Source organism: Linepithema humile, chromosome 3, assembly GCF_040581485.1.
Source record: "Linepithema humile isolate Giens D197 chromosome 3, Lhum_UNIL_v1.0, whole genome shotgun sequence".
NCBI classification, from domain to species: Eukaryota; Metazoa; Arthropoda; class Insecta; order Hymenoptera; family Formicidae; genus Linepithema; species Linepithema humile.
Genome location: NC_090130.1, coordinates 11,364,648 through 11,387,461, shown reverse-complemented (window position 1 = coordinate 11,387,461; position 22,814 = coordinate 11,364,648). Strand labels below are relative to the sequence as shown.

The following is a 22,814-nucleotide window of genomic DNA, read 5'->3' as shown; positions in this document are numbered from 1 at the left end:
TTGCGGCAGACTATAAAGCGTTTAAAATTGCGTTTACAACGTCGCCAAGTACCTAAGAAAAAAATAAATAAAAAAAATTTTAAAAAAATACAAAATTTAATTAATGAACAAAATCTGCATCCCGTTGCAAAAGCAATGATTAATTAACAACTCCATACTCCACATGCGGCATATACAGAGGAAGAAAAAACTCTTTTGAAACAGCTTTTTTATTATTCGGCATCTGCATTGCGTCGTTTACGAAAGGTAGGTTGCAATTTTCCTGCAGAACGAACTATTAGAAGATGGCACGAAGAATTTAATATAATGCCAGGATTTTGTGATGTTATATTCCGCAAATTGCAGGAAAAAATTTCAAAGTTGCCTGTAGAACAAAGAGTTTGTGCTTTAAAATGGGATGAAATGTATATAAAATCATATGAAGAATACTCATTTAGTCTGGATCAAATAGAAGGACTCATTGATCTTGGGCCTTTAGGAAGGAAAAGTGAAAGGACAAAATGCGTATTTGTATTTTGTGTGGATAGTATAAATGCGCTTCATCCATGGCGTCAACTAGCATATTTTCTCCCAGGAAAATGTATGAAAGCGGAAGAAATAGTGATTTTAATGAAAGAATGCTTAGATAGATTGAGCAAAACGGGTGCTGATGTACGACTTATAACATGCGATCAAGGTCCATCTAATCAAAGCGCTTATGCTCAACTTGGTGTGCACTCAGATAAGACATATTTTATACATAATAAAAAAAAATATTACGCATTATTTGATTTTCCACATTTGATAAAAAGATTGGCAAGCTTGTTAAGAAAACATAAATATTTGTATTGCAATGGAAAAATAATAGCATCATATCCCGATTATGAAATAACATGGTCTATTGATTAAGTATGTACTGATAGGAATTATTAGAAAGAAAGGAAGAGAGAAAAAATATCAGGGCGCGAGTGGCTAAGCCGGGAAGCTTTCCCAGTTTAGCCACTCGCGCCCTGATATTTTTGCTCTCTTCCTTTCTTTCTAATAATTCCTATCAGTACATACTGATTCTCCATATGTGAAAACAATGTACTAAAATTTTCATACACTTTAAGTATCTCGAACCAGAAATCGGTGTACAAAGTTAACTGTCTCACGTAGACTCCCACATAGCAAAATTTCATCCTACGGATGTCCGTGGGATGTAATGTAAAGGATTTTCAGATATCCCTGGGATGTCTGTACAAAGCCATAGGATATCCGTAGGGCATCCGTGGGATATCCGAATGTCCGCTTTTCAGATATTCGTAGGACATCCAAAAATAAATCCCTGGGATATCCCTGGGATATCCTACATATGATTAAATTAGATCCCAACAATGTCCCCTGGATATTTTTTTTTATTCAGATAAAATCCAAATAAAATTATTGAATATAGGATGGTGTTAATAATCCGATCTTATATTCGAAATCATTTTAAAACCTCATTCAATCAACAAAATGGTTGCGCAACATTATTTCATTAGTTGAATGAAATCATAAGACAATTCTAAATATAAAATTGGACTATAAATACCACCCAGAAAAATATCTATTTTAAATGTTTATTTAAAATGCCTTTAAAAAATATATTTTTTTTAAAGATTTAAACAGAAATTGTTTAGTTTTAAGTTAAGGAAACAATAAAACAGTAATCTTAATAAGTAACGTCACTCTCTTTCTCTCTCGAAAAGTTTCATATTAATTATTATTTATATTTTAAAAATTTACGACAATCTCGCTTTAATGACACCACTATCAAGATATTGTTTTATTACTATTTTTTATTTCTCCTTTAAAACTAAAGAATTTTTGAAACATTTTTTCAAAATACATATTTTTTTCAAATATTTTATATAGACATTTGACATGTAAGTATCTTTATGAGCATAAAGGAAAGATTATTAGCAAAATTTCTAAAAATAAAAGCTTCTAATATATTACATTATTTTAAGAATAGACACATTTCAAAAAAGGTAAAGTACGTATAAGTAATATAAATAATAGTACATTTGAAGCACATTTTATTATAAAATATGTAATTTTTTTTAAAATTTTTTATTTATTATATAATGTAAAAATAGTCACAATAAAAATAAAATTTGTATATATAAAAACGAAAACTAAAGATACGTCTTGTACATTTCAAAATTGCACTAGTCACAGTGTTAGATATAAATTAATAAACTTGATATTACTAAATATTATAACTTAATATGAATAATATTACATACATAATATTTTATACATAAAATTGCTAATATTATGTATAATTTATACACATGAACAAAATATAAAAAAAAAGTATTAAATATTTTATTGTGCAGCATTCAGATTTTTTATTTTTTTAATTGCATGACGAAGTCATGATTTAATTGGTTCCGAAATTTCGTGCTCAGTAGCTTGCGGGTATTTTAATTGAACTGTACCTACAAATACGTATAAACATTTATATAACATAAATATAAACATATACCTCTCAATATATTTTTAATTTTTTTAAACCAGATGTTTAATGAATTAGATAGAAAGTTAATCTAATTTTTATAATTTAATAACTAAATCTAATGTATGTATTATATGTATATGCATTATGTATAGATTTATTAGTGTAAATATCTATGTGTTTAAGTGTTTGTTTATGTATTTGTATGTGTGGGTATATATATATATATATATATATATATACGTAGTATATATTCACTAAACTTACATTCACTAAATTTATTAACAAAACAAACATTAATATTTCCTACATATACATAATTCTTGTCATTTTTCAAAGAACTAGTTATTCTTAAAGATGCATGTATTATGTTACCTTGTTTATGCCATAAGTTAAGAATATTATGTTACCTTGTTTACGCAATAATTAATGATGACTTAAATATTAGTATCTATAGTCTTTTTTTTACTGTAAATAAGCAAACTCTTCCTGCAATATAATTTAAAACAATAATATTGAATCCTATTTTTACTATACTATACATATACATAATATTACATACGTAAAACTAACTTATTTGTAAAAATTATATACATATATATATATATATATGTATATATATATATATATATATATATATATATATATATATAATTGTGCTATAAATATATATATAGCACAAAAATTAATATAAAATATATAAATAAAAATTGTAGTAGCGGTGTTCTACTAACCAACATCTCTCAAACATAACCTTATTTATGATATATATAGAAAGATGACCTGCATATAATATAATAATTTTAGATTTTAATAATTATCTGTCAATTTAATAGTTCCTGACGCCTTATATTATCGCTTATGCGCCTTTTTCCGTTTTTTAAGGGAGAATCATAGCACAAAACTCACACTTCACTGTCTGCGTTAATCTCAATGTTCACCGATCTACAACACTAGAATTTGATTCGAGTTGTCGATTCGAGAAAGGTTAGGTAATCAAAAAGCGGTAATCTTATACAGTGATGGGAGAAAGTTCCGTAACGGTCAAATATCTTGGAAATTAATGATTATGGAAGAAAATGTTTAATACAAAAGTTTTAATATATTAAGTGGTCTATTATATGGTTATATTGAAATGACCTTCATGTGACCTTGAAGGACACCGCAAAGGTCAACTTTGAAATCTTAAATGGAAACTCCTATTTTCTATTACATATTCTTAAAGCTGGTGTCAAGACGTTTCCGAAACACTATAATGAAGTTATTTTTTATTAAATACTTTTCGAGTTATGAGGCTTGAAAGTTACAGCATTTTGACATAAAATACAAAATATCTTGTAAAACATTCAATTTTCAGGAATCTTACCTTAATACTTTTATGCATAAAATAATGAGACGAATCAATTGATATAAAGAAAACACATTGTTGCTTTTAAAAAAAAATATGCAGCTGCATGTTGCAAATTATACATATTTTTTCTTCTGAAAGATTTCTGAAAATTGAATATTTTACAAGATATTTTGTATTTTATGTCAAAATGCTGTAACCTTCAAGCCTCATAACTCGAAAAGTACTTAATAAAAAATAATTTTATTATATTGTTTCGGAAACGTCTTAACACCAGCTTTAAGAATATGTAATAGAAAATAGGAGATTCTATTTAAGATTTCAAAGTTGACCTTCGCGGTGTCTTTCAAGGTCACATGAAGATCATTTCAATATAACCATATAATAGATCATTTGATATACTAAAACTTTTGTATTGAACATTTTCTTCCATAATCAATATTTTCCAAGATATTTGACCATTACGGAACTTTCTTCCATCACTGTATATACTGGCTTCTCGAACCAAGAACTCGATGACCAAGTTCTAGTATCGTCATATAATAGAAATAAATATTTTTTCTATATATATACTTGTACTTTGCTCTTAACAAATGGACGGATTAAAATTATATTTGTATGTTATATGTGTGTTTACGCATGCACACAAAATTAAATTTGTTCTCTGTTCAAATTAAGCAAAAAAATGTCTTACTAAAAAATATTTATGTAAGAAATCTTTTGCTAAATTTGAAGAAACAGCAATTTTAATGTACGTATATTTTTTGTGCTAGAAATATCTTTAGGAAATCCTACGAATAACTATTTATTATCGATCTGTATCATTCGAATCATTTTGATCAAAATGGGATGTCCTGCGGAGATCGTACATAAGATATCCACAGGACATGCTACACGGGATATCCTCAGGTAATCCTACGGATAACGTTTTGTTCTGGATCAAACTGGGACTATTTCGATCAAATTGGGATGTCCTGGGAAGATCTTTGCTATGTGGGCTAATAAATTAATTTCTTTAAGAAAAATTAAAATTCCGCACTAACATCCCGCGACGGCTCTCAATGCCCTTCTATTATATTATGTGATAGCTATTATTTGAGCCTTTCCTTTATATGTGTTAGATTGTTAATTAAAAATGTATATCTTTGTTCATTTTACATTATATCGTAATTTTTCGTAAATTGTACTCTAAAATTCAAGATTACAATTTGCACACTTTCTTGCGACGGTTCATAACTATAGTCTTCTCAAATTATAGATGAAAAGATTGTTTTTACTGTTTAGCTTGCATTCGTGTTTAATATGCGAATATTTTTGCATCTATTATAGTTTACGTGTAAACGCCCAACCCTGGCTTTTACTATTCAAAATAAGTTATTGGTCATTACTGTATGAAATATCTATAAGAGTTTATCATCTTTTTAAATATTGACAAAAATGCAACATTTTATTTACACACGCGCACGCACACACACACACACAAAATTATAGAAGTAATTTATTAAAATAATTTAAATGTACATTTTCAAATTACACAGGTTATTGAAAATAACTGATCTTTTGCTAAATAAACTGTAAATGCAAGAATAAATGCTACAATACATGTATTTACAATACGTGTGTATTTATATTTCAAATCTGATTGATATACATAATCATGTTTTACAAGTATACATTACCGACACTTTGTAAATATAGCACATATCGGAACCAAAAAGCCGTGGACATAGCACGGAAGAGACCCAAAAGATCGTGGACTTTACCTACGGGATTCGTGGACATTGGCTACGTAGTTCAATGTGCACGTTTTGTGCACATAGAGGCGCTAGCCCACAGAAACACGAAAAATGCGGGCATGTCCACTCTCAGTCTTCTCTCTGGCGCCACAACGTGTGTAGAGTTGCTGCATTTATCGCTCCGTATTTTACTCCAAAGATGATGTATCATTAGATCTAAATGAGTAAAAGAGCAAAAAGTAATGAAAAAAACGTAATACAAATATTGATATTTGAATTTGTAATTCTACGTGTAGAGATCGAGAGACAGAGGGTGTTTACGATAATTCAAGTTTGAGTTAGTTTCACTAGGACCGAAAAATGAGATAGACATAACCATCTAGAACCTTTATTCATGACAACTCGACGCTGTCTTGTATTGCTTGAGTTAAATTCATTGAATTTGTTGAGTTTATTGAGCAAATTTTATTGTAATAGAAAAATGTCAACTGCAAATCAGTCTATGAAAGAAACAAATAATGTTGGTATGTATGTTGGTATACCTCTTTAATAAATTAATAATATAATTAATAATAATAATAAATGACATTTTTCTATTACAATAAAATTTGCTCAATAAACTCAACAAATTCAATGAATTTAACTCAAGCAATACAAGACAGCGTCGAGTTGTCATGAATCATAAAGGTTCTAGATGGTTATGTCTATCTCATTTTTCGGCTTTAGTAAAACTAACTCGAACTTGAATTATCGTAAACACCCACAAACACAGTAGAAGCGCTGTTGGTAGTATGTTGGTAGCGGCGTGCAGATGCAGCATTGTGCCATAGACTACGTTTACACGTCAACCATAATTGGGTTTAGTTAGAGATCCTTAGGGTGCTGTCCCATGTCAAACAGAACTTCGGAAATCGGAATCTCGGAAAAGTACTAGAGAGGTATCAACCAATCAGAGTAAGATTCCGACGATCATGTAAGATTCCGACTTTTTCGTTGACTGGGTTCCCCATGGAGTGACTTTTACAGAAAACGGAACGGTTTCTAACCTCAAATTATCTTTTAATTTAGAAATGTCTTGATTATTTTATATTATAATGAAAAATATATGTAAATTTTATTTCTTTATGTATTTTTTTATAATAATTATTTTTTTTTTTTTTTTAACAATAACAATAAATTTTTTAATTTTACAGAATTCCGGAAATATATTAGTGCATGGGGAACCCAGCAATAAAAATTCCGTACTGACTTGTGACGTCCAATGTAACACACACACACACACACACACACACACACGCACGCGCGCACGCACGCACGCACACACACAAAAGCACGCAAGTTTTATACAATTTTTTTTCAAACCTTTTTTAAACATTTTAAAATGTTTATATATATATATAATATATATATATTATTATTATTTTAGTGAAATACAAAAGATTATTGAGATCGTAGTTTTATAAGACATTTATTGTTAATGAATATTTATTCGGTAAGTAATAAAATTATTAATAATAATTGACCTATTAATAATTAATTTTTAATTTGTATATTAATTTTATTTTGTAGATCATTATGAAATAAAAAAAAATTAAAATACTCTTAACGAGAGAAATTATTAAATGGCAACGCAGTTCACAATCATCAATAATAATTAAAAAAGAAATGCGACAAAAATTATTAAAATTATATTTGTTATATAGAAGATTGAAAAAAAAAGAAAGTATTAAAAGAAAATTTTGGGTTCGTCTCATATTTACTATAAGACAAAGAATGTTGCAAGGTGCAAGCAACAATCTCATTAAAGAAATGGAAGAGTCTGATCCAGATAAATTTGTTGAATATCTGAGAATGGATACACCAGTATTTAATGAATTATTAAATATAGTTAAATCAAAAATCGAAAAACAACATGTAATAAAACAAATCTAATAATGTTTTTATTTACTCTATTGCTTGTTATTTATTTTATTTTTTTAATAATACCTGAAGTTCAATATGTTTTCCATCAATAGCTCCAATGCAGTGAGGAAAATTCCACAGTGTTTCAAATTCTTGTGCCTTTCTTTTCCAAAGATTTTTATCAATTTTTGGAAAAACTTGATCACTTAAAACGTCCCAAATAGCTGTACATGTTTCACTAATAATTTTAGAAACAGTATTTAATCCCACTCTAAATGCAAATGAAATCGAAGGCATTGTATCTTCTGATGCCAAATATTGTAGGCATATTTGTAGACGAGTTGATGCAGAAATCGGTTCTCTTATTGCATGTTGTTTTTCGATTTTTGATTTAACTATATCTAATAATTTATTAAATATTGGTGTATCCATTCAGATATTCAACAAATTTATCTGAATCTGGAAATGGACTCTTCCATTTCTTTAATGAGATTGTTGCTTGCACCTTGCAACATTCTTTGTCTTATAGTAAATATGGGACAAACCCAAAATTTTCTTTTAATACTTTCTTTTTTTTCAATCTTCTATATAACAAATATAATTTCAATAATTTTTGTCGCATTTCTTTTTTAATTATTATTGATGATTGTGAACTGCGTTGCCATTTAATAATTTCTCTCGTTAAGAGTATTTTAATTTTTTTCGATTTCATAATGATCTACAAAATAAAATTAATATAAAAATTAAAAATTAATTATTAATAGGTCAATTATTATTAATAATTTTATTACTTACCAAATAATTATTCATTAACAATAAATATCTTATAAAACTACGATCTCAATAATTTTTTGTATTTCACTAAAATAATAATAATATATATATATTTTATATATATATAAACATTTTAAAATGTTTAAAAAAGGTTTGAAAAAAAAATTGTATAAACTTGCGTGTTTTTGTGTGTGTGTGTGTGTGTGTGTGCGCGCGTGCGTGCGTGCGCGCGTGCGTGCGTGCGTGCGTGCGTGCGTGTGTGTGTGTGTGTGTGTGTGTCGTGTTACATTGGACGTCACAAGTCGGTACGGAATTTTTATTGCTGGGTTCCCCATGCACTAATATATTTCCGAAATTCTGTAAAATTAAAAAATTTATTGTTATTGTTTAAAAAAAAAAAAAATCATTATTATAAAAAAATACATAAAGAAATAAAATTTACATATATTTTTCATTATAATATAAAATAATCAAAACATTTTCTAAATTAAAAGATAATTTGAGATTAGAATACCGTTCCGTTTTCCGTAAAAGTCACTCCATGGGGAACCCAGCCAACGAAAAAGTCGGATTGTTACATGATTTTGATTGGTTGATACTTCTCTAGTATTTTTCCGAAATTCCGATTTCCGAAGTTCTGTTTGTCATGGGACAGCACCCTTAAAGGAGAGATCGGCAGAACTGTCGCCATCTTGGTGTAAAAGCGAATGTGACGTTCATGGCGTTTTATTTTGAATGTATACAATAACTAATATATTTACTTTCTGTTGTAACTGACATTAGTGCAATAAAATAATTAAAAACAATTTTATCTCATACGATACTTCATGCTTATATAGAAATTAATATATTAATATATATAAAAGAAATAATTAAATTATTAAAATTATTATGGCACATAAAAAAACACAATAAAAGTACATACAAACAAATATGAAAACAAAAATATATATAAACGTAGAATAGCAAATAAAAATATTTATAGAAGATAAGATGCAAATAATTTCGTTTATTTGTAATTGTTGTGTATACAATAAATCAATTTGTAGTATATACAGCCCAAGGAAAACAGAAAATTAAAATAATGTCAATTTGACATTGTTAATGGCAAAAATGATGTAAAAATGACGTTTTTTGTCATTTTTTGATCAACAAGATATCAAATGACATTATCTTGACTTTCTGTTCTCCTTGGAAATTTTATATTATACAGTACTGGATAAAATAAATCATACACCTTTCAATAAATTTAATTTATTACTGTTATTATTTTTTTAAAATAGTTACATTAACGAATTCAATTTGTTGAAAGATGTATGATTTATTTTGTCCAGTACTGTAATTTCATCATTATATCACAATTGCTCGTTCTGCAGCATAGAACAATACCTATAGATAATGTAAATTTGATTGATTGAAGTTCCCAACTGCATCTTTTGATTGTAAGCGTCTCGTATCCTCTATTTATAAAATTTTAATGCAGTTCCTTTGATAGGTAGATATGGTTGTATCTGAAAGATCTGAAATAAAAGTAATAAAAGTAATAAACTTACTTAAAGTTGATTCCAAAGGAATAATAGTAAATGAAATACTAAGCCGAGAAAAGCATTGTACAATCTATCCACCTTGACACAAAAATGAAAAAATTTTTTTGAGGTTATATTGCTTACAAACATCATATCGGAAGAGTTACGCAGATGTTTATATTTTAGAATCAAGAATATAACATACCTTATACTTTGCACAAAGTATTTCTTAACAGTCCTCGCGTTAAAACTTACAACTTACAACACGTTTACGATATCACGTTACGCAGGTTAACAGTCGTAATGCAGTATAGCTGAGTATAAGGGCTTGTTCGTTTTAGCTACACTGGGGCTGCTCTGGGTCTGCTCTACACAGGATAATACAGGACAGATAAATAGTTTGTCCTGTATTATCTTGTTTAGAGCAGACCCAGAGCTGCCCCAGTGCAGCTAAAACGAACAAGCCCTAAGTATAGCCATAGGCCATAGCATAGCGTGGTATAGTGCCTTCTCTCTCGCTCACTCCCTGTCTCTCCCTATCTTAGTATGTTCTTTCTTTCTCACACTTCCGGTTTTACACCAGGTGACGGAACCAATCAGAAATCGTTAACGTTCTGCCGATCTCTCCTTTAAAGCCTTGTGTCCACGATGCTAGAACTCGATCCGAGATCTCGGTCCGAGTCCTCGAACAATAATATTTATACTTGGCTGAATATAGTTAGCGTTGTAATCGAGTTACGATTCTTTACGATGATTTTCTGATCTATGTTATAGAAAACTCATATCTTCAAACAATCACTAAGTTGGTTTATAGATATCATCAAGTGATGCACCGCTTGATTTCGAATGTTTTATTTTATTTAGATAGTCCAGATATTGTAATCTTAAATTATTAATTTTTTTTTTGCAATTTTAGTTGTTAGTGGTTGTTTTGTTAATTCTTTGTACTGATTACAGATTATCTGTAAAGCTTGATCTCGTTTTATACGATTATGATAATCAACACTTTTTGTAACATATAAACAAGGATGTTGTTGATATAACATTAATAAAATTTTAACATTTTCCTTATTATCCATTTTTTATTATAAAAGAAGTTTTTACTGAAAATCAATTTTATATATTATTATACTTTTCTTAAAAAATAATATGTATATATAGGTTATAATATATTTTTAATGTCTAATTTAATCTGCATTGAAACTAATAATAACTACTTATGTAAATCTTATTAATTATTAATCTTATTAATTTATTTTATTTAAGAATTATATTTCTCTTATTTTTTCAATTCTATAATTACTTACTAAAATATTATTTATATTGTTCACAGTATCTCGTATCACTATAAGTATCTTATATTTTGTCTTGACAGATAGTAAAAGAAACTAGTAAAATCTAATAACTTGCAATAACTCGTACCGAAAAATGGGACGCAACGCATTTTTTCGTTTGAGCTTCTTATTCGAGTTTTGCATCCAAATTCAGTGTGTACATGATCCGAGTTCTAGTAACTTTCCCTCAAGCCTTGTGTCCACGATGCTAGAACTCAATCCGAGATCTCGGTCCGAGTCCTCGAACAATAATATTTATACTTGGCTGAATATAGTTAGCGTAGTAATCGAGTTACGATTCTTTACGATGATTTTCTGATTTATGTTATATTGCCAAGTTGGTTTATAGATATCATCAAGTAATGCACCGCTTGATTTCGAATGTTTTATTTTATTTAGATGGTCCAGATATTGTGATCATAAATTATTAATTTTTTTTTGCAATTTTAGTTGTTAGTGGTTGTCCTGTTAATTCTTTGTACTAATTACAGATTATCTGTAAAGCTTGATCTCGTTTCATACGATTATGATAACAACACTTTTTGTAACATATAAACAAGAATGTTGTTGATATAATATTAATAAAATTTTAACATTTTCCTTATTATCCATTTTTTATTATAAAAGAAGTTTTTTCTGAAAATCAATTTTATATATTATTATACTTTTCTTGAAAAATAATATGTATATATAGGTTATAATATATTTTTAATGTCTAATTTAATCTGCATTAAAACTAATAATAACTACTTATGTAAATCTTATTAATTATTAATCTTATTAATTTATTTTATTTAAGAATTATATTTCTCTTATTTTTCAATTCTCTAATTACTTACTAAAATATTATTTATATTGTTCACAGTATCTCGTATCACTATAAGTATCTTATATTTTGTCTTGACAGATAGTAAAAGAAACTAGTAAAATCTAATAACTCGCAATAACTCGTACCGAAAAATGGGACGCAACGCATTTTTTCGTTCGAGCTTCTTATTCGAGTTTTGCATCCAAGTTCAGTGTGTACATGATCCGAGTTCTAGTAACTTTCCCTCGGTCCGAGATCTCGGACCGAGTTCTAGCATCGTGGACACAAGGCTTCAGTCCGAGATCTCGGACCAAGTTCTAGTATCGTGGACACAAGGCTTAAGGATCTCTAGGTTTAGTAACATCCATAGTTATAAAACTGACCAATCGCAGTCATTTCATTTTTCAGAGGAATAGCTGTGATTGACTAGTTTCATAACTACGGATGTTACTAAACCCGATTAAGGCGTGTAAACGTAGTCATCGTCATCAGTGAGCTATACAACATACTGGAGTGAGCCTTGAAGGAGTGGAGATAGTCCACTGTGGAAGAGAGAGAACTATATTGGATGGGAACATCTGTCTCATATCATTTTTCGTTTTTAATAACCTCACTATGCATGGTAATAAATATGGAAGGAGAACAGATGTCCCCGCCTACTATTGCTATTCTTGGACCGCGAACTACATATTTAGTTCTTATGAGAAAGGCTCACTCCAATATAGCTCATTGGTGGTCATCCAGTCGTCAGCGCAAGAGCAGTCGGGCGAGTGATCATGAGTCGTGAATAGTGTGAGCGCAGGTGGAAGTGGATTTTCTTCGATAATGAACGGTGCGTGGTAGCTGTCAATCCGCGATCCGAGTGGTTGTATTTGATCGCGAGTGCCTCGCGATGCATCGTGTAGTCGCCGGTTTTGTGCCTATAAAAGAGATGTGTCGTCCAGTAAACATTTACTAATTCGTGCGCTATTGAATATCGTCGTGGATTACTCAAAGAGAGCACGTACGACGAGAACACGAGGAGACAGGAGCACGAAAGCAACGATACACGGTGAGTAGCAATATTGTCTTATTTGCATTTTGATCGCAATAAAATTTGGAGAGACGCGCGCGCGCATCGAGCGGAGCAGTCGCCACCGTTATGATAAACAAACGTAAATACGCCATTGAACGCCACTCTCGACCACATGAAGTCCGAATGCATCAATTCTCGAATTTTTCGTTTTCCATCTCCTGGCTTCTCGCCTGAGAAATTGTCCGGCAAACGCGATTGTGTCAATAAATTTCAATCGCCTCGGGCAGGATCAAACGCTACCGTAAAGACCAAGTATGGTGTTCGCCATTAGCGTCGACGATTTGTTGTTTTCAATCGCTTACATGGGGGCGTTACATTTATACGCAATGGGGGACCTTCCTGACATTGATCGTCGTTACTGTCATTACTACGCTCGCGAACGATTCTCAATGCGATTAGCTTCGTAATACGTTTGGCGCGATGACAAGAACAGTGCTGAAATTATAAATATTTTGGGTGATTATTTGAATTTCAATTTCGATACTTGAAGAGATTTGAATGTTGTGGCATTTTTCGGTTCGAGATAAATCAATGTATCGATCGTTGTTCAAATAAAAACTACACTGAATGTATAATATATAATTATCGCAATAATGAGGTTAGAAGAAGAGTACAGAGAATAAAAGACTATTTTGAGAAAATTGAAAGTAATTCTCGTAAATTAATAGATCTTCGAGAGAGTATACATATTATACAGTAAAATCAAATTTCCAATAGAATTACCTTAAGATAATATTTCTATTTTCCATCACTTATAGGTGCCCAGTTATTTATAAAAGTATAATTAGTCATGAAAAATATTCGTGCTTATTCGTTTGGTAACAATTCAATATACATATATATAATAATATCATCATAATCTATGATGAATATTATTTTACGTCGATTAGGAACCACGATGACGTGAGAGAATCGCGAATCATTAAAATTACGAAAAGGTTAGTTTCTGTCGTCAGTTTCTGTCGTCATGTGTTCTGCCATTCGTATTTCACGATCAAATGTTTGTTGCAAATGTGCAGTTGTTAATAATCCATGAAAAATGGGAAAAATAAGAATCTTTTCTAGAGAATCTTTGCTTTTTGTTTTTCTATCGCGTAACTGACTGATTGCATGTGAACGGAAATCCTTGCGGAAGTATTCTATTATTTAAACTTGCCTGAGATTAATATGACTTTTTTGCATTGTGTTAACTATAATTTATGTGCATTTAAATTTGACCAATGAGTAGTTGACAGGATATTTAACGACTAGATGCAATATTATAAACTTGAAAGCTGTAGTTAACAATCTAACACATATAAAGGAAAGGCTCAAATGATAACTATCAAATAATATAATAGAAAGGCATTGAGAGCCGTCGCGGGATGTTAGTGCGAAATTTTAATGTTTCTTAAAGAAATTAATTTATTAGTCTACGTGAAACAGTTAACTTTGTACACCGATCTCTGGTTCGAGATACTTAAAGTGTACGAAAATTTTAGTACATTGTTCTCACATATAGAGAAAATTATTTGATGAAAAAATGATGTGAGAAATAAGAAAATGTACAATTAAAGTAGAATTGAAATTATACTGGAATTCTAATAATAATAGTAAATACGTATAATTTTTTATTATATTAATATATATATATATATATATATATATATATATATATATATGTACCCCATAATTAGATAATATTATTGGATAATAATATTGAATAATAAGTTGGAAAAATATACGGGGTGATTATAAAGTAATTTTCCTATTTTAAAATTCCATAACTTCTAAATGGTTCGTCCGATTCTAATAAAATTTATCAACGATGTTCAGGGCACTAATAAGTTTTGTTTGGAATTAAAAAAAAATTTTTTTGAAAATTTTTTAAAAATGTCATTTTTGAGCTATAATTATCGATTTTTATTTGGCTTCTACGAATTCATCTGTGCTCTAATTGCATTCACAACGTTGTTATAAGTTATGATGGGTCCCTCTTACAATTAGTTCAATTCCTTATCTGTTCTTTGAGATCATTGGAATGCAAGCTCCATCACCACATCAAGATGGAAATCCATTGATGGAGTTATAATTTTTTTGGGGGGTTAATTTAAAATCTTTTTTTTTTGCTTTTTTCATTTTTTTGAAGAAATTAACGATTAAAAATTTAAATTTTTGACGACAAAAAAACAATTTTAATGCAAGCACTGCGCAAGCGCTGAGTCACATTGTTTTTTTTATCGTCAAAAATTTTAATTGTTTAAATCGTTAATTTCTTCAAAAAAATAAAAAAACAAAAAAAAGATTTAAAATTAGCCCGAAAAAAAAAAATTATAGCTCCATCAACGGATTTCCACCTTGACGTGGTGATGGAGCTTGAATTCCAATGATCTCAGAAAACAGGTGAAGAATTGAACTAAGAGGGACCTATCATAACTCATAACAATGTTGTGAATGCAATTATAGCTCAAAAATTACATTTTTTTTTATTTTAAAAAAAAATTTTTTTAATTCCAAACAAAACTTATTAGTGCCCTGAACACCCTTAATAAATTTTATTAGAATCGGACGAGCCATTTAGAAGTTATAGAATTTTAAAATAGGGAAGTTACTTTATAACCTGCATATCTTAATTAACATAAAAGAACTCTTTAAATATAATGATATCAAGACCGCTTTTTTTCGGTGCTAGCTTGGATACTATTCTACATATATAAATAATATAATATTTTAAAGTTGGCCGATATAAAATCAAGACTATTAGTGAGCGTTAAGCGTTCTAACTGGATGCTTTTTTAAATGCATAGATGGAAATTGAGACTGACGAGTGTTCAATCGAAGACGGATTGTTTTCCAGCAAGGAACACAAATTGACACAAAAGTATTATTCTCTCTGTTGCTCATTGGAACAAAGACAGAATGATACTTGTGTCGATTTGTGTCGACTTGTGTCCCTTGGTGGAAAATCACCTAAATCGACATACAAGTCCGATTTAAGTTTAACCACGAAGCCCTTACGGTTGATTGGCCGAACATGCGCGCAACCAATCTCGGTTTAACATTTAAATCACATTGGCGGCGGATTCTCGCTTCTATCGGAAATTACATGCATCACTGTGCATCCTTGCAGGATAAATATTGCGCGTAGTGGAACACGCACACACTGGGGGGGGGGGGGGGAAGAGAGATTAGTTAAGTTTGATTAACTCTGTAAAAACCGAAGTACAGTCTACATCTAATATTATAGTAATTTTTTATAATGTACTTTTTGCTTAATAATATTCGATTTTTTTTTATTTTTAAAATTTTTTATAGTTTTATTTAGAGCCATGGGAAATTAACTGAGTATGATGATTATTCTTGTAAAATAATATATCACAATTGTATAACTATTTCTATACATATGCTCTTTCTATGCAAGCATTTCTTGATATTCAATCATATTGCACAATCATATAATATTTTTTTATATTAATGTTTTTTTGTTTACTTTATGTGTTTATTATAAATTTTATAATATCTTAAAATAGATAGCAACTTTCAATTAATGTGTATATTAATTGAAATATATATATATATAATTATATATAGTATATATAATTGAAAACATATAAACGTATTATAATACTAATGTATTTAATAGTTTCTTTATTTCCTAATTCAATCACAATATTAGTTACTTTATTTTTATTATCTATAATTAAAACGTATAGTTTTTCTGCATGAATGGTTATTTTACAAAACTGTTCTATGAAATTTTTTTTTTTTTACGGTGTAATATCTTCTTATGTCACGGTTCTCTCTAGTACTTTTATCGAACATCGAGTGAGAATGCTCTGTTTGCAATTATTACAATATCGTAATTCACGAATACAAATTACAGTTATAGTAAATCATATTTCGATCGCAACTACTCGAAATCTAATTATAAATTGCCGTGGCAATTTTTATCTCAACTTTATATCATCAGTATACACGCGATTTGCTACTACATGTGCGTTTATGGTATTTGAGATACGCTATAAAGTCTCTATATTACAGTATAGAAAAAAGGTTTTCAATTTTTTCGCTTATATAATTTTTTTTTAATTTGATGTACTTGTATATTTTGCCTATTTTAATTATAACTTATAACCATTTACTATATATGTATTATTTTGTGTGATTATCGCCCGTATGTACTTTTTTCAGTATTCAGTCTGTACTTTTATCTATATTCTTATCTGTATTTTCAATGAATTATTGAGAAAAAGTTTTATTCTAGATGATAAATATTCTCATTCGTACTCATCCGCAAACTCACTTATATATGTATAGCTGTTAATTGGGGAAGTTGAGTGGCCCACTCAACTTCTCAAATAATTCACAATGTTTCTATAGTGAGCAGTTTTACACGGAACTGTAATGGCACAGAAGTCGTGTTAAAAAAATCGTTGCTTTAATGCACGCGTAATTGTCGAAAGCGTTGTGTCGCAATTAGTTTGATATCGCACGACAATCACTTGTTCTGATATGCATGCGATTAAGATATCAACATAGATGAAGTATTTTGTATCACACACGGAACTTCCGCATGCATTTGTTGCAATTTTTCGCAGAAATCTTTATCGGAAGAAAGAGGTATTTTACACGCACGCGTAAGCGTGCTTGCGTTCGAGCTTCCTTTGATACGAGTCTGACTATAACAAGATAATATCCTGAGTTACTGGTTATATTATTAACCATTTTTCAATCTGATAACTTCACTCGATTTTATTAATACTCGACTCGATTAGAACAACCAATATCGCCTTGTCTATAAGTTTTCTCGAGTAAAAATATAAAATATTTGTTTCTTTAACTCCTTATAAAACAACAACTTATATCTATGTTAAATCATAGAAAAAAAGATACATTTAGTGAAAGCTCACAATATATATAAAAATGTATAAAAATATTGCGAGTTTTTTCTTCAAATGTAAGTAATTTCTTTCTATGATTTAACACAGAGCTTGGCACGATCTGCACATTTCGGTCAATTTTCGTAAGCTAACGCCTATCGACTCCCCACTACGTCTTGAGGCAACGCACGCGGCGCTTTGCCTCTAGTACGACGCATCTGTAACACGATGAGGTTTGATGTCCCCTGACTGCCAAATATCAATATTTTAAACTCGATCTTTAAAATCTTTTTTTTTTAATAATTACTTTAATAACAAAGTTTCAAAATTCTTGATTATTACATTTACGATATTAGAATCCTAAAATATTATTAAATTATATTCGATAAATTGGATTTGTTAAATGTTCCAGAGAGACTCTTTCTAATTTATAAATTAATAAATAATTCATATAATATAAAAGCCCTATAAATTCAAGAAATATAATAGAATGGCATCAAGAGCCGTCGCAGGATGTTAGTGCTAAATTTTTGGGATCTGAGTAGTTTAGTGGTCAGAACATTCGCCCGGCAAGCGGAAGACCCGGGTTCAATTCCTGGCTTAGCCACTCGCGCCCTGATATTTTTTCTCTCTTCCTTTCTCTCCAATAATTCCTATATGTAAGTTAAAGTTTCTCGATATATGAGAACAATATACTTATAATTTCGTACACATTAGGTATCTCAATCTGAGATCGGTGTACAATCTAACTGTCTCTTGTAGACTAATTTATTAAAAATTTCTTTATGAAAAAAATTAAAAATTTAGCACTAACATCCTACGATGTTATGGCTCTTGATGCCATTCTATTATATTTCTTTAATAAATAATTGTTAATTTAAATTGAATACGACGTTTTTATTAAAAACGTCTTAGATCGTGTTAAAAGTATTGATATTTGGCAGTCAGGGAGCACGGAATCTCATCGCGTTACAGATGCGTTGTACCTAAGGCAGAGCGTTGTATGCGTTGTCTCAAGACGTAGTGGGGAGTCGGTAAGCGTTAGCTTACAGAAATCGGCCGAAATGTGCAGATCGTGCCAAGCTCTAATTTAACATTTGTCTTGATTTTTTTTATTCATATACAGAAATTGATTAAATATATGGGTGGACTTCCGAAAAGCTATCACCCCCGAATATTTGGCTGATATTCAGCCTAAATATTTATTTTATCTAGTAAATAATATTCCTAAATGGATTTTTGGCACAAATGCCCCCTCTGCCCCCCAGCTCCCCTCAAAGGTAAAACTGTTTTTGTTAATTATTTCAGAAAGTATTCATTGTACGGAAAAAGTTGTTAAACAAAAAATAAAGCTCATAATAAGCTCTACAAATAAGATCCTATACATATTTTACCTAACTCCAATATTTTAGTCATTATTATCAAAAAAACTTGTAAAAGCCCCCGTAGGAGGGGCGGCACTCACTGCATCCACGCATAGGGGAGAGTGGGGATCATTAGGCACTTTTTTAGATTTACCATAACAAAAAATACATATTGATAAATAATCAAGATTCTATTATTCATACTAATTGCACATTTATTTGGCTTCAAATATTATTAGTCATAATTATATTAATATAAACAGTTTTATAACAAATTTAACTTTTTTGAATTAAGTCAGAAATGTCCAAACCTCCCAATGATAGGGTGGTTTGGGCACACTTCTGGGGAGGCTTGAGCACACTATAAAATAACTAAATATTCTCAATTTGATTAAAAAACAAACATAACATTTTCCACAAAATAAACAAAAACATAGAATTTTCTATAAAATAAACAAAATTAAAGGCAAAAATATTATTAAACAAAAAAAGAAAATTAAACAAAAAGAATATTTTTTTTATTTAAGATTTTTTAATTAGCTTTATCCTTTATTTATATTTTTTGTTTCTTCTTTCTTAATATTTGGTTAGATACAAATTTAGTTGAACAATCTTTTATTTCCCGTTGCTTCAAATATCGTTGTAGATTAGATTTAGGAATTCCGTATTTTACCGCAGTGGTTTTAATTTTATTTCCCTCTGAAACCTCTTCTATAGCCCGTTTAATAATGTCGAGTAGTATTTCACGTCACTTGCCTTGTTTTTTATATAAAAAAGGCATTTTTCTAAAAATATAATACAATACAATATTAGCATATATAATATAAGCATGGCTACACGCAGGGAGCTTTAGACATTCCCATTCCTCCCTACAAAAACACTGCCCAATGCTCCCTCGCTACACTTAAATAAGATACAAATATTTTTCAAATTTATAGGTTAAAAAATATCATTTAGTACATAGCTCATAATACACTTAAATTATGACACGCCTAAACAAAAAAATAAAAATACCAGTCTTCTGATAAATTTTTCTCGCTAAAAAACTTTAAATTATTCACGAAATATTTACTTTTCCACAGAAAAACACGATAACCGCTGATAATTTTGATAATCGGCACAAATAACAGCTGTTTTATGGATGAATGATGTTGCTTGTATACTATGTGAAATACTACCATGAAGTTGTCAGTTACTAGTTGGTTGTTTTTTAATTAGAAAGAGGTGCCCAAACCTCCCGACTGCCCAATGGTCCCCTCTCTCCCCTACACTTCACAACGCGAAGCGAGATTCCACGTGGGTTTACGAGTTTCTATGCAAAGCGAGATTCAATCCAAACCCTATGTATGAACTGTATGAACTGTATTTATCAACATTGAATTGTATTGTTGTTTTGTATCAACACTTTCCGAGATATTTCGTGAAAACGGTGTTGATACTTAAAAAAAAACTGATTTCACAGTTTTTTGATAATAACGAATAAAATATTGGAGTTAGGTAAAATATGTATAGGACCTTATTTGTAGAGCTTATTATGAGCTTCATTTTTTGTTCAACAACTTTTTCCGTGCAATGAACACTTTCTGAAATAATTAACAAAAACAGTTTTACCTTTGAGGGAAGCTGGGAGGCGGAGGGGGCATTTGCGCCAAAAATCCATTTGGGAATATTATTTACTACATAAAATAAGTAATTTCGCTAAAAATCAGCAAAATCGGGGGTGATAGCTTTTCGGAAGTTTATCCAAATATATATTTATCACTGTAATAATTTTAATATATTAAATCGATAAAGCGACAATTTTGTTTTGTCCATTATTTTTAATGTGTTAAACGCGATTGAACAACTCGAAGTCGATACTGTTGCTTACAATTAATATCACATCAATTTTAATCTCGAAATCTTTTTTAATTATAAATATCAATAATCTCAATAAATATTAATAATCTCAAATTTTCGCATTGTTACAATATTTTTCTATATTTTTATTCTTTAAATTTGTTTAAGAAATTAGAAATATTAGTTATCATGGAACATTAGTATTGTATGAATTTACTTTATAAAGAGAAAGCGATAATTTATAGCGCATTATTTAATAAGAATATTTCTCTATGGATCGCTTGCTCCCACTTTAAATGATCAGTGATAGCCCTGTAATCTTATTTCGGTGCTGTACAATTTCAAAGTTGTTAATGGCGTGGTTTAATTTGACGAATACTTGAATATGGTAAATATTACGATATTGATCACGTGGTCTATTACTTTAAAGAAAATGGAATTTATTTTTTTCCGAACTTTTAATTTTGCGCAAAGATTAGTTGCTTAAATTGCAGGCGTTCGCATTGTATATTAAAAACACGTAATAAGCTTATAGCATCAGCTATTATGCGGATAATATGTATTTAGTTTTATTTGTTAATTGTTTCACTGCTACTTGCGTCGCTTTCTTGTCGAGGGAAGAATCTTGATTAGCTTAGCTTCCGTTTATTTCCCCGAAGTGCCTAGGGAGAGAAAAAAACAAAATTAAAGTGTTTTACTGTTTTACTGTTATTTGATGGAACTATTACAAAAACAAATGTATACGTGGCAAAATTTAATTCCGTTTTTTTTTCACACTCTATGCACTTTGGAAATAAACAGAAGCTAAACCAAGATTCTTCCCTCGACAAGTATCGACGCTTCTTCCAAGTAAGCAGAGACTTATTGTGCTCTCTCGCGTGAGACGAAAAGGGAATAGAAAAACGAAATAAATGATGAGTCGTTCGTCGATTGTCGCCATGTGTGCGCAAATACGTCGCCGCCGTGTATTCATTAAGTATATGCGATATAAAGCGTAATGTAACTCGCGTATATGCACGCTTCGTGGTGAGTTAGGAGGACCCCCCTCCTCCTGGACTTACCACCCCTCGGGTTGCCGGCGTTCCCCCGCAATCCCTCTTGGCAACGTCCGTGCGCCACCATCGAGGTGATTGTACTATTGATTTTTTCGTCCTGTTCCGTTGAATTATCGAGAGTCCCTCTTTTATGTGGGCGATCTCGTCGTTGGTGATTTGCGACTCTATGATAAAGACGGCGAAACGGCGCGGCGCAACGGAGACGCGATAACGCGACTATTACATAAGGTGATTCGCCAAATGTTAAAGACAGATTTTTTATATGATTTGAAACAAAATTCCTAAATGAAAAAATGTTGATTTTTTCAATGGAAATTGATGGTTTCTCGGTTACAAATGGGCGAGACTTCTAACCTCACTATTAAATTAGGAATGCAAAAGATAATGCAAATAGAATGAAATTTGATTGTTTATTTAATTTCAAGATTTTACTTTTTTTAATCAAATTAAAATTTTTATTTGACGTTTAATTACTCAGATATTTAATCTGTTAACTGGGTAATTTCTTTAACAAAAACGGTCTCTATGCGTACACTTACAAGTAATTAAGGACAAATTAACTTGTTTTGCCTACAGAAAATGCAACTTAATTTGCTTGAAAATGCAAATACTTAATTTGCTTCTCATATACATCACAATTCTCCGTACAGCACCGATTGTTGCAGAAAATTTTCAGAAAGGTTTCAAAACTATTTCAACCTTTTACATTTCATGTACAACAATTCTGAAAAGA

The 22,814-nt window shown here is 30.1% G+C and overlaps 2 protein-coding genes and 3 long non-coding RNA genes across 8 annotated transcripts in view; 1 reads left to right on the top strand and 4 right to left on the bottom strand.

Annotated features, from left to right (window-relative positions):
* Nucleotides 1-2,385: 2,385 nt before the first annotated feature.
* On the bottom strand, nucleotides 2,386-4,392 carry LOC136998595 (uncharacterized). Its single transcript, XR_010889182.1, has 2 exons — nucleotides 3,196-4,392; nucleotides 2,386-2,950 (listed from the first exon to the last, which is right to left on the bottom strand). It is a non-coding gene; the product is annotated as an uncharacterized lncRNA (long non-coding RNA).
* Nucleotides 4,393-5,412: 1,020 nt separating this feature from the next.
* On the bottom strand, nucleotides 5,413-6,448 carry LOC136998596 (uncharacterized). Its single transcript, XR_010889183.1, has 2 exons — nucleotides 6,310-6,448; nucleotides 5,413-5,761 (listed from the first exon to the last, which is right to left on the bottom strand). It is a non-coding gene; the product is annotated as an uncharacterized lncRNA (long non-coding RNA).
* A 1,810-nt stretch (nucleotides 6,449-8,258) lies between these two features.
* LOC136998593 (uncharacterized) lies at nucleotides 8,259-10,577 on the bottom strand. 2 transcript variants are annotated; one of them, XR_010889181.1, is made up of 3 exons: nucleotides 9,953-10,207; nucleotides 8,736-9,741; nucleotides 8,259-8,578 (listed from the first exon to the last, which is right to left on the bottom strand). It is a non-coding gene; the product is annotated as an uncharacterized lncRNA (long non-coding RNA). The 2 variants fall into 2 exon arrangements; XR_010889180.1 differs by lacking the exon at nucleotides 8,259-8,578 and having other exon boundaries at nucleotides 9,211-9,741; nucleotides 9,953-10,577.
* Nucleotides 10,578-12,322: 1,745 nt separating this feature from the next.
* Src64B (Tyrosine-protein kinase Src64B) overlaps nucleotides 12,323-22,814 on the top strand; it is a 77,862-nt gene continuing 67,370 nt past the window's right edge. For 2 of the 3 annotated variants that reach the window (XM_067351536.1, XM_067351534.1), the window contains exon 1: nucleotides 12,328-12,940. The gene's annotated coding sequence lies outside the window, so the exon portion shown is untranslated. Of the gene's footprint in view, nucleotides 12,941-22,814 lie in introns of all 3 variants that reach the window. The other variant, XM_067351535.1, reaches the window with a different exon arrangement.
* LOC105672789 (uncharacterized) overlaps nucleotides 12,588-22,814 on the bottom strand; it is a 46,178-nt gene continuing 35,951 nt past the window's right edge. The window contains exons 12-14 of the mRNA XM_067351814.1: nucleotides 13,267-13,399; nucleotides 13,052-13,134; nucleotides 12,588-12,809 (exon numbers count right to left, since the gene is read on the bottom strand). Coding sequence (XP_067207915.1) covers nucleotides 12,588-12,809; nucleotides 13,052-13,134; nucleotides 13,267-13,399 — 438 coding nt within the window. The remainder of the gene's footprint in view (nucleotides 12,810-13,051; nucleotides 13,135-13,266; nucleotides 13,400-22,814) is intronic.